At 43.2% G+C, this 18,087-nt stretch overlaps 3 protein-coding genes across 6 annotated transcripts in view; 2 read left to right on the top strand and 1 right to left on the bottom strand.

Annotated features, from left to right (window-relative positions):
• The first annotated feature begins 513 nt into the window (after positions 1–513).
• On the top strand, positions 514–7,111 carry gnpat2 (glyceronephosphate O-acyltransferase 2). 2 transcript variants are annotated; one of them, XM_072362012.1, is made up of 15 exons: positions 514–673; positions 1,335–1,527; positions 1,610–1,786; positions 2,010–2,139; positions 2,262–2,389; positions 2,593–2,668; positions 3,013–3,164; positions 3,670–3,800; positions 4,118–4,359; positions 4,865–5,119; positions 5,216–5,295; positions 5,541–5,681; positions 6,393–6,492; positions 6,594–6,746; positions 6,906–7,111. In XM_072362012.1, exons 3-15 carry the CDS (start codon positions 1,628–1,630, stop codon positions 6,956–6,958), a joined length of 1,800 nt encoding a protein of 599 aa, XP_072218113.1. In that variant the 5' UTR covers positions 514–673; positions 1,335–1,527; positions 1,610–1,627; the 3' UTR covers positions 6,959–7,111. The 2 variants fall into 2 exon arrangements, with proteins under 2 accessions (XP_072218113.1, XP_072218112.1); XM_072362011.1 differs by having other exon boundaries at positions 1,330–1,527.
• A 3,363-nt stretch (positions 7,112–10,474) lies between these two features.
• On the top strand, positions 10,475–13,422 carry fam228a (family with sequence similarity 228 member A). The gene is made up of 6 exons (XM_072362007.1): positions 10,475–11,669; positions 11,746–11,823; positions 11,960–12,154; positions 12,337–12,415; positions 12,604–12,775; positions 12,859–13,422. Exons 1-6 carry the CDS (start codon positions 11,490–11,492, stop codon positions 13,004–13,006), a joined length of 852 nt encoding a protein of 283 aa, XP_072218108.1. The 5' UTR covers positions 10,475–11,489; the 3' UTR covers positions 13,007–13,422.
• The window catches only part of itsn2a (intersectin 2a), a 38,201-nt gene continuing 33,239 nt past the window's right edge, over positions 13,126–18,087 (bottom strand). For all 3 annotated transcript variants that reach the window (XM_072362004.1, XM_072362006.1, XM_072362005.1), the window contains 9 exons: positions 17,768–17,951; positions 17,570–17,668; positions 17,298–17,465; positions 16,382–16,594; positions 16,090–16,211; positions 15,913–15,995; positions 15,476–15,559; positions 15,172–15,345; positions 13,126–13,801 (listed from right to left, as the gene is read on the bottom strand). In XM_072362004.1, coding sequence (XP_072218105.1) covers positions 13,650–13,801; positions 15,172–15,345; positions 15,476–15,559; positions 15,913–15,995; positions 16,090–16,211; positions 16,382–16,594; positions 17,298–17,465; positions 17,570–17,668; positions 17,768–17,951 — 1,279 coding nt within the window. In that variant the 3' untranslated portion in view covers positions 13,126–13,649. The remainder of the gene's footprint in view (positions 13,802–15,171; positions 15,346–15,475; positions 15,560–15,912; positions 15,996–16,089; positions 16,212–16,381; positions 16,595–17,297; positions 17,466–17,569; positions 17,669–17,767; positions 17,952–18,087) is intronic.

Raw genomic sequence — 18,087 nt, 5'->3', positions numbered from 1 at the left:
ATGTGTCTGTGTCTTTGTGTGTTTCTGGAAAAAGTGCAAATGTAAAACCCACAGTCAGGATGAGCTCCCTCAGCATGCAGGTTTACTGAGGGGACAGGTGTTTAGTGTGTCTGTGGACAGATTTAGACTTTTAGAAGCTTTTAGAATATGGGTTTGCCTGAGAGGTGCACCTGCACCTCCACATGTGAAGTATCTATCTAATAAATACACATAGTGTCATTGCTGATGTGGCCCCCATGGCAAGATCTCCTCTTGACAGCTAATTGAATTGTTTTTCATCGCATTATATTTTCAGCATTAACAATATAATCTCTCAAAAGGTGTGAAATTTATCAGCTCTGCTGACCAGGCTATCATCCTTCTTTATTCATATTTATTCATTTACTTTATCTATCCATTCGTTTTTGTGTTTTTTTTTTGTCAGTGGCTTTGCTTTCAGAGTATCGTGGACTATAGTTTGTGGGGGGGTTACTTGAGGGCGAAGAGCTGAACATGAGAGTGGGGCGGAGTTTCCAAAACCCAGAGACGCCATTGGTCTGGCCGGCAGGTTGCTGTTCAGGACTCAGGCTGCAGTGGAGGAGGTTGTCAAGTGAAGACTAAAAAGAAAAGGAAAGTCAATGAGTGTGGCGAACTGTATACGTTCGGGTTGCTTTTGTAAAGAATGAAGAGGACGGTAAGACATTTTTTAACCTCTTTGTTGTGTGCACTTGTGTTCATCCGCGACACTTGTTGCATCCCTGCGGTCTATACCTCGCCTCGTCACACGTTTTTAAGACTTAACGGGGACCGTGAAGGCCACGCAGGAGTTTGGAATTAGGCTGTCAGTGTTGCAGGAGTTCGGAATTGGACTGGCAGTGCTGGAAATCGATGAAGGCGTATGCTGTCCGAATGATGTAGCTGTGAACGGTGCTCACAGAGTGGAGCCGGCTCTCGCCTTAAGCCGCTGAAACTTTGGCCTACTTAGAAACATTTTCGGAGTTTCTGAGCGGTTGTTGCTTAATGCGGAGCTGTTGGGGTCAGAGTACAAAATAGAACCAACAGAACGGCGAGGAGATAGGCTATGACACAGGTCGAGTGCTCGCTTTCTAGTACAGTCGTTGCACCTGAAAGGAATTTTTCTCAAAGTTAGTTTCTTTTTGTAACTTTTACTTTCCCTTTCAAGAGGCGCGTCTACATCCATCAAATCAAAATACTTTATTAATCCCATAAGGGGGAATTCTTCATAGTCGTGCTCTTCCATAAAGCCACGTTTTTAGAACGCATTCTGCTCTCTTCTGTTCTATTAAAGGTGTCCAACACGAACTTGAACAGTTGAACTTCTTCTCCCAGTATAGGGATTTAGGTGGAGCCAGCCCAGAAGATGAGGAGTTTGTGGATATATTGGAGGAGAGAAGGCGCTCCAGTGACCTTGCCTTTGCCTTCAGGACCTTCAGCCCCCATCCATACAAAGCAGCCCCACCCTGCTCCACTGCTGAGCTCAACCGAGCCGTTCTGGAGTCTCAGTATCTGCGCTACGTGGCCAAAGAGGTGCGATTGTGTCATTTGTAAAGATGTAACAAAGACGTCCCGTGTTGTAGCATCATTTCTTCTCCTCCACATTCCCTCTCAGGTAGCCGTGGAGACGGGGATGTCTGTGGAGAAAGTGAGAGAAGCGATGATGGGGATTCTGGATGAAATGTCTCAAAACCTGCAGCTGGGCTTTATCAGGCTGATGGGCTACATAGTCGGCAAGGTGTTCAAGAGACTCTTCAGTGGCATCTTTGTCAACTTGGAAGGACTCGGAATGGTCAGTTAGAAATAAGTACAGATTACTGAATTAAACCATAAGGGCAACTTGAAAGTTTGTGGAGCCATTAGAACACAAAGCCATTGAACAACGAGGGCTCACTTATTAAGATGCCATGTTTTCAGATGAGGTTCTGTTTTAATGTCTGCGTGAAATCATCATCAAGCCGTGGCTCCGGGATGTTTTCCTTGAAACTTCTACCTTTTTCTTCTTTTTGATTTAGCTGCAGCAGGCCGCTCAGGAGAGTCCCGTGATCCTGATGCCCAATCACAGGAGTTACGTGGACTTCTTGGTTCTCTCCTACATCCTGTTCAGCTACGACATTCCAATCCCTGTTATTGCTGCAGGAATGCGCAAGTATCTATTTGAACTAGGCAAACGCGGTGTTACCGGAAGCCTCGAAATGATCAAAACAAAGCCTCGAGCTTGTCTTCTTGTCTCGTCATGTTGTCTCTCTTCTTCTTCCATGGTAAAGCTCTTGCAGGGATGAAGATTGTTGGCGAGATTCTGCGTCGCTCTGGGGCTTTCTACATCCGACGTGCCATTGGCTCTGACAAACTCTACTGGGCCGTGCTGTCGGAATACGTCAGAATGATTGTCAGAGTGAGACGCGTAATTTTGGCTTGTGTCGCACTTAAATAGGAGGTCATTGACTGTGGAATTTGTGCAACAACTCTGATTAGCAATCAGTGATGCTTTGATTTTATCATCTTGAGATCAAATCGCAAGCGTATCATCATTATCAGCACTGGTACATCGCGACACCCAGAGCAGGAGGGTCTAACAGTTTAATATGTGTTATGTAGAAAGGATATGCTCCTCTGGAGTTTTATGTGGAGGGTTTCAGAAGTCGCACGCTGAAGGCTCTCACACCAAAGTTCGGTAAGATTTCGTCGGCAGTTTTTTTTTTTTTTTTGTTCTGCGAGCAGATCTGTTTCGCTTTGAACTATTTTGATCTTTAATGCTTTGATTTCATAACGTATAAGCAGGATTGTCTGCCTCCAATCAAACAATCCGGTTACTTTTTTTGTATTGTTTTCATCATGGGTGGTTATTTAAAAAGGAAGTGCAATTTTATGGCTTTAAAGGCAGACCGGTTGACTGTACTTTCAGTTCTGTGCTGATTCCTTTTTATCTCCGTACTCAATCGTTTCTTTCTGTTCTTACAAAGTAATATATCCATCACCACTGTGTATGTTTCTGTGCACGTACCTGTGTGTCTGCAGGTATGATGCACATGGTGCTGGAGCCCTTCTTTAAAGGCGAGGTGCATGACATCACCGTGGTACCCATCAGTATCAGCTATGACCGAGTGCTGGAGGAGTCGTTGCTTGCACACGAGTTGCTCGGTGTCCCTAAGCCCAAAGAGAGCACCATGGTAGGTTCTGCTCACTTGATTTCATCATTTGTAATGAAGCCTGAGTATTTTCAGGCCCTATTTTTGTCACCATGAAGGACATTTTTTTACAAATTGGCCCAGTATTTTGAGAAAAGAAACCTATTGCTGGCAGTTGGTCCACTTCAAAGTAAAAGCGTGATGAACTCTCAGGAATATATATATATATATATATATATATATATAGATTCCTGCCTCAATATATAAGATCCAGAAAGATGAGAACATACACCTCAGTTTTAAAATGACTGATTTTTGGGTATGCTTGTTTTAAAAGAAAAAAAAAAAAAAAAGAGCAAGCATGCATCTCATCTGATCCCTAGATTTACAGATGTTGGTTGAACATGAGTTCTTCCCAGTCATTTCTACAAGATTTTTCTCCATTTATAGCAACTGTACACCAGTAAGGTTCCTGACTGCATCTTCACGACAATGAAGTGAACAAAAATAAACAAGCACACCTGATGTCCTTGCTCTTGTTCTGCAGGGCTTGCTGAAGGCCAGCAGAGTTCTGCAGGAGAACTACGGCAGCATGCATGTGAACTTTGGTCGTCCCCTGTCTGTCCGACAGCTGTGCGAGGGCAAGATAAATCGCTGCCAGTACAACCTCATTCCTCGGTAGAGAATGATCACACATTGTTTGCATGCGTACCACACTGAAGATTTGTGTTTTCATTGTATTTTTTTTTTTTAAAGTAGAACAGTATATCATACACAGTCATTAACTGTTCAAACAAAAGTTTACAGTAACAATCCTAAAGGGTCATTTCCTCTTCAAGACATTATAAACCCTCCATATTGCCAGATCAGAAATCATAAATAATCTAGTGTTTGAAGTATCAGCGACAGCCTTGTGGTCACTGATGTTTCAGTCTGACTGCAGCGTAGCCCCCTCATCCTTCCACCCCCTCCTCTCATCCTCTCCCTTTTCACAGAGATCTCCCTCAGAAGCCCACCGACGAGGCCCAGGCCTGTGTGAGCTGGCTGGCTCATCTGATGGTACGAATCCAAGAGGAGGGCTCTCTGATCAGCCCCTGGTCTCTGATGGCCTCCTTACTGCTCCAGCTTCCAGCCACTGTCTTAACGGAGGACGGTCTGCCGTGGCATCAACTCGTAGAAAAAACCCTCTGGCTCAGGAAGCTGGTGCTGGACTTTGGGGCTCGTCTGAATTGGCCTGGTGGGTAGGTGGAGTGCATGGATTTGATATATTTGCTTTGTCTTTCAACTAAGTTGCCATCAAGATTGTGGAAATTCCTTGCTGTCCTTTACAATGACCCTTTGAGGCGTACTTCCACATCCTTTGAATGACCAGTAGGGGGCACTTGCTATTTGCTTTGCAAGAAGCAGACAAAGCTAATGCAGAGCGGTAACTGAGTGTGTCCGTCCAGTCAAGGTGTCAGGATGGTAAAGGATCCTTTGCTCCGGTCTGAAGTAGATCAGACAGATTAGATGAATGTAAGTTGGCACTTGTGTTCACGTTCATTTAGCAGATGTCCATTGGATTAATGCACTTTAAGTTACTTACCTTAAGAGGAACCCACTGAACTGTCTCGCTTTGCAAGTCTCCTGTTTGCACACATCCACGCATGCAGGCCCGGTGTAAACGCTTAGACACACATTATCCCGGGAAAATCGAACCTCCCTCTCAAACAAAGATGACCTGTGGATAACTGTTTTTGCAGAACACGTCTCTGACTCGGTGATGTCGTCCGCCGTGGCCCTTCATCACTCCATTGTTTGCCGCAAAGCGGGGCGTGTCTACCTGGTTGAGGAGCAGGAGCCTGAGAGGAGACATCCAATCAGCCCAGAGGAGGCTGTGATGAGGACCGCTACTGCGGCTCTGATGCTGGTTTCCCACAGGAATCAGGCCCTTTATGTTTTTGTACGTCCCGCCTTGCTCGCTACAGCCATTCGCATCACGAAAAGCACACAGAAAGGTGGGGGTTTAGTAGGATGTGAGTTCTCATATCCCACGCAGTGACACGTGATATTTGCCCTTGCTTAACTGGGATATCGACTGTTCGGTTTCACAGGCGAGCTCCTCCCCTTCTTCTGCTTCCTCCGAGACGTTTTCTCCAATGAATTCATCTTCATCCCTGGCAGGTCATCGCAGGTAACAGCCTCAGCAGTTCGCCATCAGCTCAGATCATGATTATTCAGGGGACCAAATATTAGTTTAAAGCTGTTCTTTTGCCATACTGGGCAGGCTTGATCTCAGGAATGTTTCTACTGCATTGTGTCGACTTTACGCATACGTTTCACAGGAAAAACCTGCACACTTATGTACGTATGTACCGTTGCTTTAACATTGATCTGTTTACCGCACATTGCTGCTAAGGTTGTCTTTCTGTTGTTTAGGACTTTGAGGAGGCTTGCTGCCTCCTGAAGAAATGTGGAGCGGTTCACATCAACCAAGAGGAGCTGACGGTTTCAGACACAGGCCTGGAGGTGTTATCCTTCCTTCAGGATATGCTGAAACCCTTCATAGACTCTTATCAGGTCATCTAACTTCTGGATCTCTCTTAATAATCACAATTTATGCCAATTAGCAAGGGAAATGTAGGGGTGGCACATAACTTAGGTCCTAATGGGTCAAACCTTGTCTGTCTGAGAGAAGTGGTTGTGATTGGCCACGTGTGGGTGGTGTGCAGTAGAAATGGGTGAATGAGAGGAGGTCGGATGCATTCGGTGAGAGAAAATGACACACAGGCTCTTAGGTAGGTGACGGGAAGAAAAGGTGAGTTTGTGGAGCTAGTGCTCCACTTCAGTCAACTTTCCTGTCATCAGCAGCAGCTGACATTCAGGTTGTGATGTCACGATTTTACTTTGTTACTGAATTTCATATCAGGTAATGTGATGAAGCTTTTGGAGTCTTTTTGGCCCGCTGCAACATTTTGTTACCCTTATTACTCAATGATTTGTGATGCATTATGTTTAAATACATATTTGTTGTGGTTCTACTTCCTGGGAAGAGGTGACACTTTTAACACAATGCAGTACTCCATTTATATCCATCCATACCATCCTTTAATGTGATTTTTTTTATTATACTTCTGTATATTATTGATACAGTCTGAATGGTGGAGGAGGCCATCAATAAATGCCGTTTGGGTTATGATTTCACGCCAGTTGTGGCATTAATTCATTAACTCAGTGGCAGTTCCAGCTACAAGTGGAAAAGGAGACTTAATCGGCCGTTTTTATGTGCAGCTGATGTTCAGATACATCTGCGAGGAGGGAGATCCTGTTTTCTCAGAGAAAGAGTTCCTACCTGCTGTGCGCAACCTGGCGACAAAGCTAATCCTCTCAGGTAAAACAGAAAGTGGTTGAAATGATTTCCGGCCTCTCCGATCACCCCCCCAGCAGGTAAATTCTGTTCATCCCCGTGGTTGTTTCCTGCCGCCTCTGCAGGTGAACTTCACACCTATGAAGCCCTTTCTTCGGACACCCAGAAGAATGTTTTGGCGGCGCTGCGAAGACTGGAGGCTGTGGCAAAGCTGAAGTCTGACGGTAATGAGTACAAAGTGAACAGAGTGGCCGTGAGAAGAATCGGAGAGATGCTTTGTAAGTGCTCTGAAAACCCTCTTTTAATTTTGACCTCGCTCCTTTTGAAATATTTCGATGCCCTTGCTGCTTTTTACCTCTGCTTGTGTTTACCATTCCAAAAAGCAACAGCTTGAGAGAGTATTTCTTTTTTTTTTTTCTCCCCCTCCCTCTCTTTAGCTGGAAAAATCCCTCCGCAAAATCTCCAAGTGACACCCGATGCCAGACTTTAGCCTCAGTTGGAGCAGATCCATCCTCAGCGGTGCCTCTCAGTGGGGTTTCCTCCTCTTACTCGACCCTCTCTGGGTGATTTCTCAATCATTTTCATCCCTCTGCTCTTTTATGATTGCTGTACCTTCACTGTCTGGCCTCGGTATCTAACAGGTCAGTGGTCAGATCTAATCTGGCTTTGTTCCACCCTCGAATGTCGGCTGCCTCGCTCTCATCCCTCAGATCAGAGGCGGCGAAGGTGTAAAGCTAAACAGCCCTGACTCGGTGACCCAAATGTGGCAGTATTGCTCGTTCTGTTTTCTGGGTTGAATCGGACTTGGTTTACAAACAGGAAAACGGTACCTCTAAGAGAATGCATTTGGAAAAGAATTAACAAAAAATAAACATGGGAACATAAAAGGTTTAATTTTTACTCTCTGACCTAAATGTGACAAACTAATGTAGATTAACTCTGACAAGCTACTATTTTTAAATAGATTTTATTTTATTCTGTTAATGTTTAACATGTTGTGTTTGAAATTTGTTGTTGATTCTGTTTTGCAGCTGAACGTGACAGCACTTTATGATTAAACGGGACTACCTGCAGTTGAAATCAGCCAACTCTGAATCATGACACCTTATTGTTGATTAACTGCATGGCAGTCTGGTGTAAATGCCTCGAAACTATTAAATGATGAGGTCACATTTCATTTGTTTCAGACATTTTTTTTTTATTTCGTCACATTTTTAATGAATGCAAAACGGGATGTAAGAAAACGCACCATTGATCATTTCCCTTTTTGGACATTTAAATAGCATTTCTTTGATTCGGTTGGGTTTTTTTTTATTTATTTCCCTCCACAGAGTAAAACCAGAGGTAAAAGTTCAGCCTCTTGTCAGATCTGCCAACCAATCAGCTGAACCTTTAACCTGTCAGCAGTTGGAAGAAGGCCTCTTGCCAATTAACCATACACCGCGTTATATGGACATAACTTATCTATACACAGGTGGCACGTCGACCTTGATGCGTAAAGCGCTGACGGGGTCCTGACAGAAAACCGAGATGTACTCCAGCACTTTGGAATTCAGCTTTTTCTCGCTCTCCCTGGCTCTGAGGCGCTCTTTGTCCCATCTCTCCTTCTCGCCGTTCATTTGGGAGAACAGGTTGACCTGGATGGTGCGCAGCGTGGCTGCCAGGATGTAAAACCCACCCTGCAGCATGTGGCAGAGGGCGGCGCCCACGCTGAGAGCTGCGCCCATCAGGTTGGGCACAGTCTCGCACACCACGCACACGCCCTCCAGGAAGTGCAGCGTGCATTTCTTGGCCAGCGGCTGGCCTTGGTGGACGTAGTCGTGGAGAGATGGGCTTTGCTGGGCATGGCTGATCAGGTGTCTCGCGCAGTCGAAGAAGTGGGTGATGGCTCGGCGGAGCGGCAGCAGGGCGAGGTACAAGTGACAAGCAGCTTTGGTCAGAGCATGGAAGAGCAGCCGCAGCTCAAGCACGGCGTTGCCTGGAGATAAGACAGTTACCGGGTCAGCTGGAGCCTGATTTAACACTGTGGCTAATGTCACAAACTATTACAAAAGGTGTCTGGCACTGGATTAAAGTCTACTCTCCAGCTATGTGGGTGGCGGGTGTCATCTGAGCACGCAAGAGGACTTTCGGTGAACTATGCGAGCTCTCGATCACGCTCCAATTAGCAGGAGGCAAATTATATATTTCCTATTGGGAGTTTCACCTTTGTTAAGTAGACATAAAAATTATATAGGCTAATCTAACCAAGAACTATATTCAGAGAGAGAAAAAAATAGTCTAGTAATGCCAATTAAGATTTAGTTACAGGGTATTAGTGTACGACGTGTTCTACTACACCTGTTTCTGTAATCTTGATTTTATGCACGTGCCTTAAATTATTCCCTGGACCAATGTTTCTCTATCAGATTGGCATCTTTTGATGGTTTTGAGCGACTGACACTTCCCAACATTCCAAGGATGACTGCCCGTCTTTGTCCACAACAACCAACGGAACACGGTTTAACCTAAATCAACTCGGCGTGATTTATGGTGGCAGTGTGACAGAAAGTTCCGGAAACGCTTCCAAATCTCCGCGGACCGTGTTGTCTTACCGTCTATAAAGCAGAAAATCCACAGCAGGGCAATGCACGCTGCCAGCGACGTCCACCAATCCATGTAGCCTCCCCCCTGTCCCGTTCCGGACCCTGCAACGAGAAGAAAGAAAGCTGAGAAGATGAGTTATGACCTGGCCAAGCTCTGCCCCGCCTGCCTCCGCGCAGCTAATACCCAAACATCACGTACTCGATTCTTCCAAAGGTCTCTCAGTAGACACCTGAGCTGTCAACAGGCGCATTAAGACCAAGTCTTTAGTCTACAATTCCAGTGGGAGAAGCCTCACGGACACTCCTTCCTCGTGGCATATTTAGTCTAATATATAAAGTAGGCACTACCTTTTTGCAGCTGGATGAATTCTATCAAAGGTTTTTAAGTTTTCTTATAACACGATGCAAATATATATTTTCACGAACAACTTAGGCAGGTGCACATGGTTTTCTAAACACGGGGTAGATAGAAAGAATCACCATTCTCCCTAAAGGCCTTCAGTCCCTGATAGGGAACACAAAACAACAAAAAAACGGAATACTCGAATGTGTTTAAAAAAAAAAAGAAGACATTTTTAATTTTAAGTAAAAAAAAAAAAAATAGACATTAATACTACAACTGTTGCTTTTGTTGTTGTTCATTTTGTTGTTTTTTTCAAATCAATTAAGAAAGTGTCCTTGTCTCGCGTTGAACGCCGCGTGCCCACTGACAGCGCCGTCTTCGCAGCGCGTGCTCGTTTTAGCTCGCCTGTGTGTGGGCGTCATGGCAACAGCAAACGTCCAGACGGTAAGTCACCTGGAGAAAGAGGTGGAGGAGGAGGCTTCCCACCTTCTTTCACGGTAAGTTGCCACCTTTACTGAAAGCCGAAGCCAGTCTTTTAGAGGTCTAAATGTCAGCTGTCCCCACACTGTTAAAATGTGTCCTTTGTGACCCCAAAACAAGGAAATTTGGGTTTAATTTGGTCTTTTTATTTTTTTGGTCATGCCGTTTTTCCACTTCTGACCCGTACGTCCAAAAATCAACACGGGTAAGAAAAGAAAACGCAACATCATTACGGTTATACAACTTCTAAACTAAATGTAACCATCTTCAAGTAATCAGAATTGAACAGCAACTTGCTGTCGGAACTTGCATAGTCATAATTTTGGTCTTAGTTAATGCGTTTGTCGCTCCTCCACATGGTTGCAGTAAGTAATAATGTTAGAATCTAATGATCAGCAAGCAAATGATCACTAATGGTTCCAATGATCAACCCCCTTTGTAATGAAACAGAAATGAGTGACCTGAGGAAAAACAATCCGACCCTCACACCTTCTCCTGTCAGGCTGTTGAAATCGGGGGGAAGGGTAGAGAATAAAATTAATTCGATTTTTTTTATTGTTATTATAAAGCGGATATGCTTCAAACAGGGTGTTTGTTTTTCATATAAGCACTAACAGCTGAAACTGAAGAGCAAACAGCACTTCAGATTGGCTACTATGTGGCCCTCTATTGGGCAAAATAGTAAATACAGTACAGGTGCCGTATTTTCAGTGCAATATTTTAGAAAACACATTTCCAATGAAATTTGAGTCCCGTTGTCTGTTTTATTTTGGTGTCTTGTGAGATGTTTTCCCTGAAAGTTGTTTGGTAAAACGTGTCACCGTGTGTTAATGTGTTTTTGTGGAATATAAAGGGTGTGTTGTTGAAATGATCCCTCGGGTTTAGTTAGTTGTGTCTAATGGCGTTGCGTTTTACACCTCTGGGATCCCGATTCACAGAAAGAGCGAGACGGTGGACTCTTACCAAGTAATTATTTATCACCAGTCGTTATATGTCACGGTGGCTGCGGAGGAGCAGTCTGTGTGCGCCGACCTGCTCAGATACTCTGAGGACAATGAGTAGACACCTCTCACCTTTGAGTCATGTCTGAGTGTGGAATGCTGGAACTGCAGGGTCTTCAAGCAGCAAAAAGCACAGAGGGTCCATGCAGTGTTGCCTGCAGAGTCTTAAAGAAATGCCAACTGTCTAGTGACATGTGTTCTACTGCATGTGTTTGAGCAGCATTGACGCTGATCATGTTTCCAGGTGGCAACAGGATCTGTCACTGGCTGTTGTGCTTGCCTCTGCTGCCTGCTGTAAACCTACATGATTATGTCTGATTTCTCTGTGAACAGGCTGGGATTTCCAAGAGTCCACAGTCCATTTTGAATGAAGCTACAGCAGATTAAATTGGCACCCTTGACTTTTGTATGTTTCAGTAAAACTAAGCAGTGCATCGCACTTTTCACTGTGAAGTTTCTGTTCTCCAACAGAGTTGAATTCATAAGTTGTGTCCCAAGGATGCTGTAAGACACATCTTTTCATTCATGGTGTAGTTTTGGGATTTCTGAAAATGAAACGGCGTGCTTTCATAAGTTCCTACTGAATTGATACAACTGGCGTTTCAGGAGTTCATGGCTGAACTTAAAGGTGCCACAGAGAGCAGAGGGAGTCTGTCTCAGCCAAGTGTGAGGATGAGGAACACTCAGCCATGTGCAAGACCAGGGAAAAGGAACAAGGCCTCCTCACCTTGTTGGCACAAGCACAACTTTAAACACGGCCAGCTCTCTCACACCCCCCTTAGACAACTGCAGGTACCACACTCAACCAAACTCCCACTACCTGCACAAAAACATGGGACATTTTCTTACCTTGTGTGTTATTATTTAGGCAAAGATGGAGGCGGAAGATCAGCAAGCACAAGAAAAAATCCAACATTTTCTGGATACAGAAAATGGTTTTATGAAGGTAAGACGTGGTTGCGTTGCCTTTTATGAAACTTGAAAACGCAGTGTGTTTTTACCATAAGGGCTTTTAATGATCCGACAGCGTTCTGACTGTTTGCTCGTCTCTCTCATGTTCGCTGACCTATGCCTCGATTGAGGAGTTGGAGTTTTTCCTGCGCCAACGGGATGAAGTGGAGCTGAGGAGGAGGGAGCTGCTCCACAAGCACTGGACTGAACATGTGTGGTTTCCTCTTGAGAAGCGCGTGAAGGAATATGTGTCCAGATGGGGTCCTGTGGAGGCCGAAAGGCGTCGGATCTTGTACAATCACTACCTCCATCAGTGTGACTCCAAGGTGAGGCTTTCATCTGGCTTCCTAGCTTAGGAATACAATAATTTCCTTCTAAAAAAAACAACAACAAAAAAAAAAACTCACTACCTCAAGGTGGGTTCTACTGTGAATAAATAAAAAATAAATTCCACCTAGAGTCTCAGATGGGTCGGTTAGCGCTAATACACGCTCTGTTGTCTCTCCAGATGAAAACGGACAACATGAAGGACACGTCATACCGTCACTTACTGAAGGAAAAGAGAACATCCCTGTCCGGTGAAGCAGGTATCTGATGTTAATTATTAAAAAAACTAAATCAAGATCCTGGAACTTACTGGAAAAAAAAATCCAATGTTAAACAATGTTTGATCATCATTTACATAATCTTGCTCTCAGTGAAATACAACTCACAGCTGAAATGAGGGCCAGTGTTGATTTGCTATTCAAATAAGTCACTTTCCCTTCCGTTGTAGGATGCAAACACACACGGAAAAAAGCACGGGAGCTATCTCAGGAGTATCGTCCTTTTAGTAACTATGTGCCGTCTCAGGTCAACCAGCTTCAACAAGCCTCATCTCATCGTCCCGTGTCTGCATACATAAAGATTCCAGTAAAGGATAGGACTGAAAAAAAGAAGTCTGGCAGGTACATAAACGCCATTGTAAGAATCCAAGTTTTATTTTTGCGCCGTATTTCTGCTGTATGCTCAGAAGCTATGTCTCATCCAGGCTCGATACCTTACCACGTCACATCACTGCAACAGCAGCATCGGATGGACGGTGCCATCAGACCAGCTGCTGGTTCTCCAGGTGTAAATGTCACCAACAACCGGCAAGTTTACATCAGCTAAGCTGGCCATTGCCTATGTCAAAATAAAAACCATATATCCTGCCTATATTTACATATATTCTAGACTGACTACCTCACAGTTTCCAGCAGCACCACACTTGTAAGGATTGTTTCGTAAGACATGAAAAAAGAAAAAAGTCAGAAGATGATGGTGAAATACAGAAAAAAATATTTATTGTATTTACAATTAAATTCTGCCTCTCTCACTGTTTAGTGGCATGTGTAACATTAAACCCAACAGTTACACCAGAGGGCTTAACATTCCAGATTACAACGCAAACACTTTAACAATACACAGATATATGAGGGAGAGGGACTTTACCTTACCTATACATGGCAATGTGATGGATGTCTTCTTATTCCTCCATCAGTTGTGAAATAGCACAATATAGCAATTTGTTAATACGAATTTTACAAATCTCAACCATATAGCAAAACTAAATGGTTTAATATAAAGGCATTTATATTAAGATTTTGATTCGGTAGTGAATAAGAAAATATTTGCAATAATCTTCACATTTCAGGTAGACTCGGGTCAGTTTAAAAGAAAGTGTGGCAGGGGCAGTGAATCCCAGCTATTTTGTTGCATATCGTTCAGCAGATTAAATAGGCACTTTTGGCAGGTGCGTCTTCATTACTATAAAACTAAGTGGTGTATGCCTGGTGGAGCTCATTTGGTTGGCTCATAAAGCTGCAGGTCTAGTTTGACCCACACTTCTCCCGTGGGGACTTCGTGTAGGAGCAGGCGGCGGTTCGCTGCTCCTTTGCCCTCCATGTCTTTCTTTATAGTTGCCACGGGAACCTCGGTGCGACCCAGGAAATCTGAGAAGGAAGAAATCTGTCAGTTCTGCTGAAATGGACACACGTCTTCTGAGACCAAAGACTCCCTCTTCATCACTTGTCTACAAATCTCAGTGGAATCTGATAGATTTTTGAGACTAATGGTTTAACAGCAGATACGCTTTTGATAAGCATTTATTTTTCTGTCTTTAACTGATGAATATGATTAGGATTAAAAACCAGGATTAAAAAAAAAGAAAAGAGATACACTTCTATTAATTTGAAATTGAACCTTTTAGTACTTTAGTTTTATAAATGATCACCTCTATAATTCATGCTCATGAGTATCGTGATATAATTTCAATGATTTCTCTCATTATTAAGAGGAAAATGACAAGAAGCACAAGTTTTACATTACTGTGGGTTTTCTAAAAACTCAGATAGGGTTAAAGTTATATATCCAATCTCAAAAATGTAAATACACCCACTTAGATGAACAGTGAAAGCTTCAAGATGTCCTCTTCACATGCTGTTATTAGCTAATAGCTTCTCAGTGCCAGCGTAAAACTAGTTGGTTTGATAGCACTCACCGAACTGACCAGCACACACAGCACAGCAGGAAACTCCAAGAAGCTCAGTGCAGACCGGATAAAGAAGATTGTAGGTGTGTACAAACCAGGAATGACTCAAAGCCATTTTAAACCACTGCAGATTCACTAATGCAGAACACTAATGGTGCTGCTGACATCATGGAGGCTTGTCATAAAATAAACTCCAAGTAAAAGATCAACACTTTGAATGAGACCAACCACATGGAAGAGGAAAAAAAAAAGAAAAAGCGTTCCAATGTGTGACAAACAACACTGTGCCAGCTGTTAAGCATGGTGGTGGCAGCAGTATGTGCTGAGGCTGGTAAAGATCAGACAAAGTGAATGGGATAATGATTAGGAAGGACTACATTTGACAATGACCTAAAACACACAATGAAGCTTTTCTGGTCTAGATACAACTTGCCCATAGACGTTCAATCAAATATATATTTTGCTTGTTTTTTTTTTTTTTTTTTGAGCCTCTATAATTTTATAACTTTGGTGTTAATTTAAGAACTCCCACAATAAATCAAAACTTGTGCATTAAATTGGCCTTTTACAGTTGAATATGTGTGTTGTGTAATCCTTCTGCCACAAAAAAAGGAACTTTTAAATTAAAAGTGTAATTTTGTCATGCCAGTTTTGAGTTTTACGTGAATTCTTGTCAGGAACAGTAAATGTCAACACATACTGTATATTTATATGCTGTAAGGCATAAGCTGCTAATGGCTGATGCAGCTGTGCAAAGGGGAATGTGGGTTGCTTCAAAAAACAAGTTCAAAGGCAGTACTGTGTGCATGTTTGTTTCTCTCTCTCACTAACCATCTGGCGAGAACTGATCTTTCTCGAACACGGTGATGCACAGGACGTCCTGGTAGAGGTCTTTGATAAAAAACTGGCAGTTGAAGTTCCACTTGGGGCTCAGAGTGTCGTTGATTGGCCGCGACGTGTAGCACTGAGCCCCCATCGTCAGCTCACAGTACGGATTACTCTTACCTGAGGAGAAAAATGCGGGTTTATTATTATTTTTCCTTTTTTTTTTTTTTTTTTTGTTTTGGAAAATTTACAATGCAACATTGATTAGTAATCAGTTAAAAGAGAGTTGCATCCTGTAACTAGGCCTCACCATTGGGCTTGCAGGCTTTAAGCTCCTGGGCTTCGGTGACTGTTACCAGCAGTCGTCCGATTCCACTCGTCTTTAAAGAACGTGCTATAATGATAAAATGTACAAAAACAGCACTTTTTTGTGAGTGATATATATAAAAAATGTACATGTGCAAAAACAACTTGGACAGTATTTTTAAATTTTTTTTTTTTATGTTGGCTTGACTATTCTGGGGAACCTTCAGCTTTACTGATGCGAGTCTTTCTAATTATTTCCATTTAAGATTATAAGCTTCATAATATTACTGCTTTTTCTTTTCTATGTTCTATGTGCCTCTGCTCTCCTTCACATATCTGTAATCTGGCGAGAACAGGTGTGAGGTGTTTAATTATTAAGCCATATAAATCCCACTCATATCACACACACAGTATAAAATATGGATGTGAGTTTATGTTTACCTTGGTATGCCTTCTCTCTCTTTTTCTTCTCTGTCTCTATGAAGTGTTCGGACGCTGCTTTAATCTTCTGGACCCACGCTGTCCTATCAAAGCAGTAACACCGTGTGAAAGTTACACATTGTACGATTAATATGAAGGTTAAAGTCGCCATAGACCACGGTTTCTGTGCACACGTACCTCTCACTCAAGGTCTCGGTTTTGAGCGTGTAGACCCGATCTATGTGTGAGACGTGGAAGAGCGGCTCATCACTGGATGGGTCCGGTGGCATTTTCACAAGAACCTCATTCAGAAACAGTGGCTGGAAAGGAACATGGGGGTGTTCAGACGCATAAAAAGACAACTGTGAAACTTTTTGTCCGGAAGAAACCTTCCAGCCCTTGTTCACAGCTGTGCAGTGTTTTGTTTTTTTTTTTCGGCGAGGGCAGTTCAATTCCTAGCTTTAAGAAAAGTGCTTTGCCTCTGGCTTACTGTTTTGTACATCTTGAGCTGTATGCTGGTTTTGGGGCTGAATAACTTGTCTGATCCTGAGGAGGAGAAAGGCTTGGCACTGTGTGTGAGTAGAAGGAAATCATTGAAGAGGAAGGCCCACAGCTCTCTGCTGCTCTTGGTTTTATACAGTCGACCACTGTGGAGCAACTTTCGGGGCCCGAGGCAATTAGTCAATGAGTTGAAGACCAAGTGCTGGGAGAAAGACAGAAAGGAAAGACTTGGCTGAGGAAAGAGGCAATAAACTGTCAAGAACAGTAATTTGTACAATGAAAAATGATCTGTCTTCAACTTCACTGTTCCAGCACATAGAAAAAACACAAAGCATGAAAGCATGAAATTGCTCTGACGAGTCCACAAATGTACATTCATCTCTACCAGAGAATAAACGAGGGCTGGAGCACGTTAGTTTATTTCACAGCTGTAAACAAACCAATGTTTCGATATTATTGTCTTCATCAGAGACGCACGCAGAACTAAGACAGTTTTTAGTTTTAGTAAACCTAAAACAGGAGTACATGTGACCCTGGAGAAGTAGTTGATTTGGAGTCCGAAGCGACTCCAAATCAGTCAGTACAAAAGACACACCACAAAGACCACATCATATCCTACAACAAGGAAAAAAGTAGCCTTTAAAGATCAAAAGATAAAACCACAAAGAGTGCAAACATCTGTTCAATACGACATTCATTTTGTTTTTTTATTCAGCACCCAATTAAATAAATATTATATCAAATATGCTGCTGGACAATGGGGAACTAAATTCCAAAAGAAAAATCACTATTATATTGACTGATCACCACAGTCAGTTTCTGTGGAACCTCAAGATTTGGCCACCAGAAAAATTCAGAATTAGCTGTTAAGTAAATTCCTCTCTGCCATGTCTGACTGAGTTTACCTCTATAGGCCCCTCACACTGGACGTGGTTCTGTATCCATTCAAGCCGGTCAGAGTTCTCCTTCTCTCTGACCCCCTCGTTAACCTGAGAGCACAGCTCCTCGGCTCGCTCCAGAGCTTCTCGCAGGGGTCCGCGATCAGCGTGGTCGTCTGGAGTGTGCTCCAAGATCTGACGATAGGAAGAGCAAATGGAACAATGGCAGTCACCCGAAGAAAAATAGGTGTACGAGTGGACAATAACAACAAAAATAAAATAAGATGTTTTTCACGTACATTCTTTATAAGCAGAGGGTAGCGGGTGATCCTCTGCATGGGCTTGAGGAGGAAGCTGGACAGTGGCATACCTTTACATCGGTAGTTAGTGGCTATCTTCTGCTCCAGAGAAGGCAGAAAGCATTTTTTAAATTTTTTTTATTGCATCCACAGAATCATGTGAATTTTTCTATAAAATAACACATCAGCTATTTGTACCTTGAGGAAGTCTTTAAAGTCGGGCTGGTTGTGGGTTCTGCTCTGCAGCAGCGCCGCAGCGTTAAGTTGGCAGGAGCAGAAGCGGATGTACGGCTGCAGGTGTGCGAGCTCGGAGGCCAACAGGTCTCCTATAAACTGAACAGGCATGTTCTCTCCTCCTGTCTTTTTACATACACGCAGGGCCCTGAGATGCACACATGATGGGGATGTTACACCGTAGTTTGTTCATTTCTCCACATTTATGTGCTAAACAAATTCAAAAGTAAAAGTAAATGGAATATATCTGTATATATATATATATATATTTTCCACTCTATTTT

Source organism: Leuresthes tenuis, unplaced genomic scaffold (genome assembly GCF_036924035.1).
Source record: "Leuresthes tenuis unplaced genomic scaffold, fLeuTen1.0.hap1 SCAF_13, whole genome shotgun sequence".
In the NCBI taxonomy this organism is placed as follows: Eukaryota; Metazoa; Chordata; class Actinopteri; order Atheriniformes; family Atherinopsidae; genus Leuresthes; species Leuresthes tenuis.
This window is presented reverse-complemented; position numbering and strand designations above follow the sequence as displayed.

What these genes read in the sequence shown, in the direction of transcription:
- gnpat2 (XM_072362011.1), top strand. An exon ending in ACGTCAGAATGATTGTCAGA is followed by an intron (nt 2,390 to 2,592) that starts GTGAGACGCGTA and finishes TGTGTTATGTAG; the next exon opens with AAAGGATATGCTCCTCTGGA. An exon ending in CCTTCATAGACTCTTATCAG is followed by an intron (nt 5,682 to 6,392) that starts GTCATCTAACTT and finishes TTTTATGTGCAG; the next exon opens with CTGATGTTCAGATACATCTG.
- fam228a (XM_072362007.1), top strand. Translation starts at nt 11,490, where the DNA reads ATGGCTGAACTTAAAGGTGCCACAGAGAGCAGAGGGAGTCTGTCTCAG. An exon ending in TCCATCAGTGTGACTCCAAG is followed by an intron (nt 12,155 to 12,336) that starts GTGAGGCTTTCA and finishes TTGTCTCTCCAG; the next exon opens with ATGAAAACGGACAACATGAA. An exon ending in GAAAAAAAGAAGTCTGGCAG is followed by an intron (nt 12,776 to 12,858) that starts GTACATAAACGC and finishes TGTCTCATCCAG; the next exon opens with GCTCGATACCTTACCACGTC.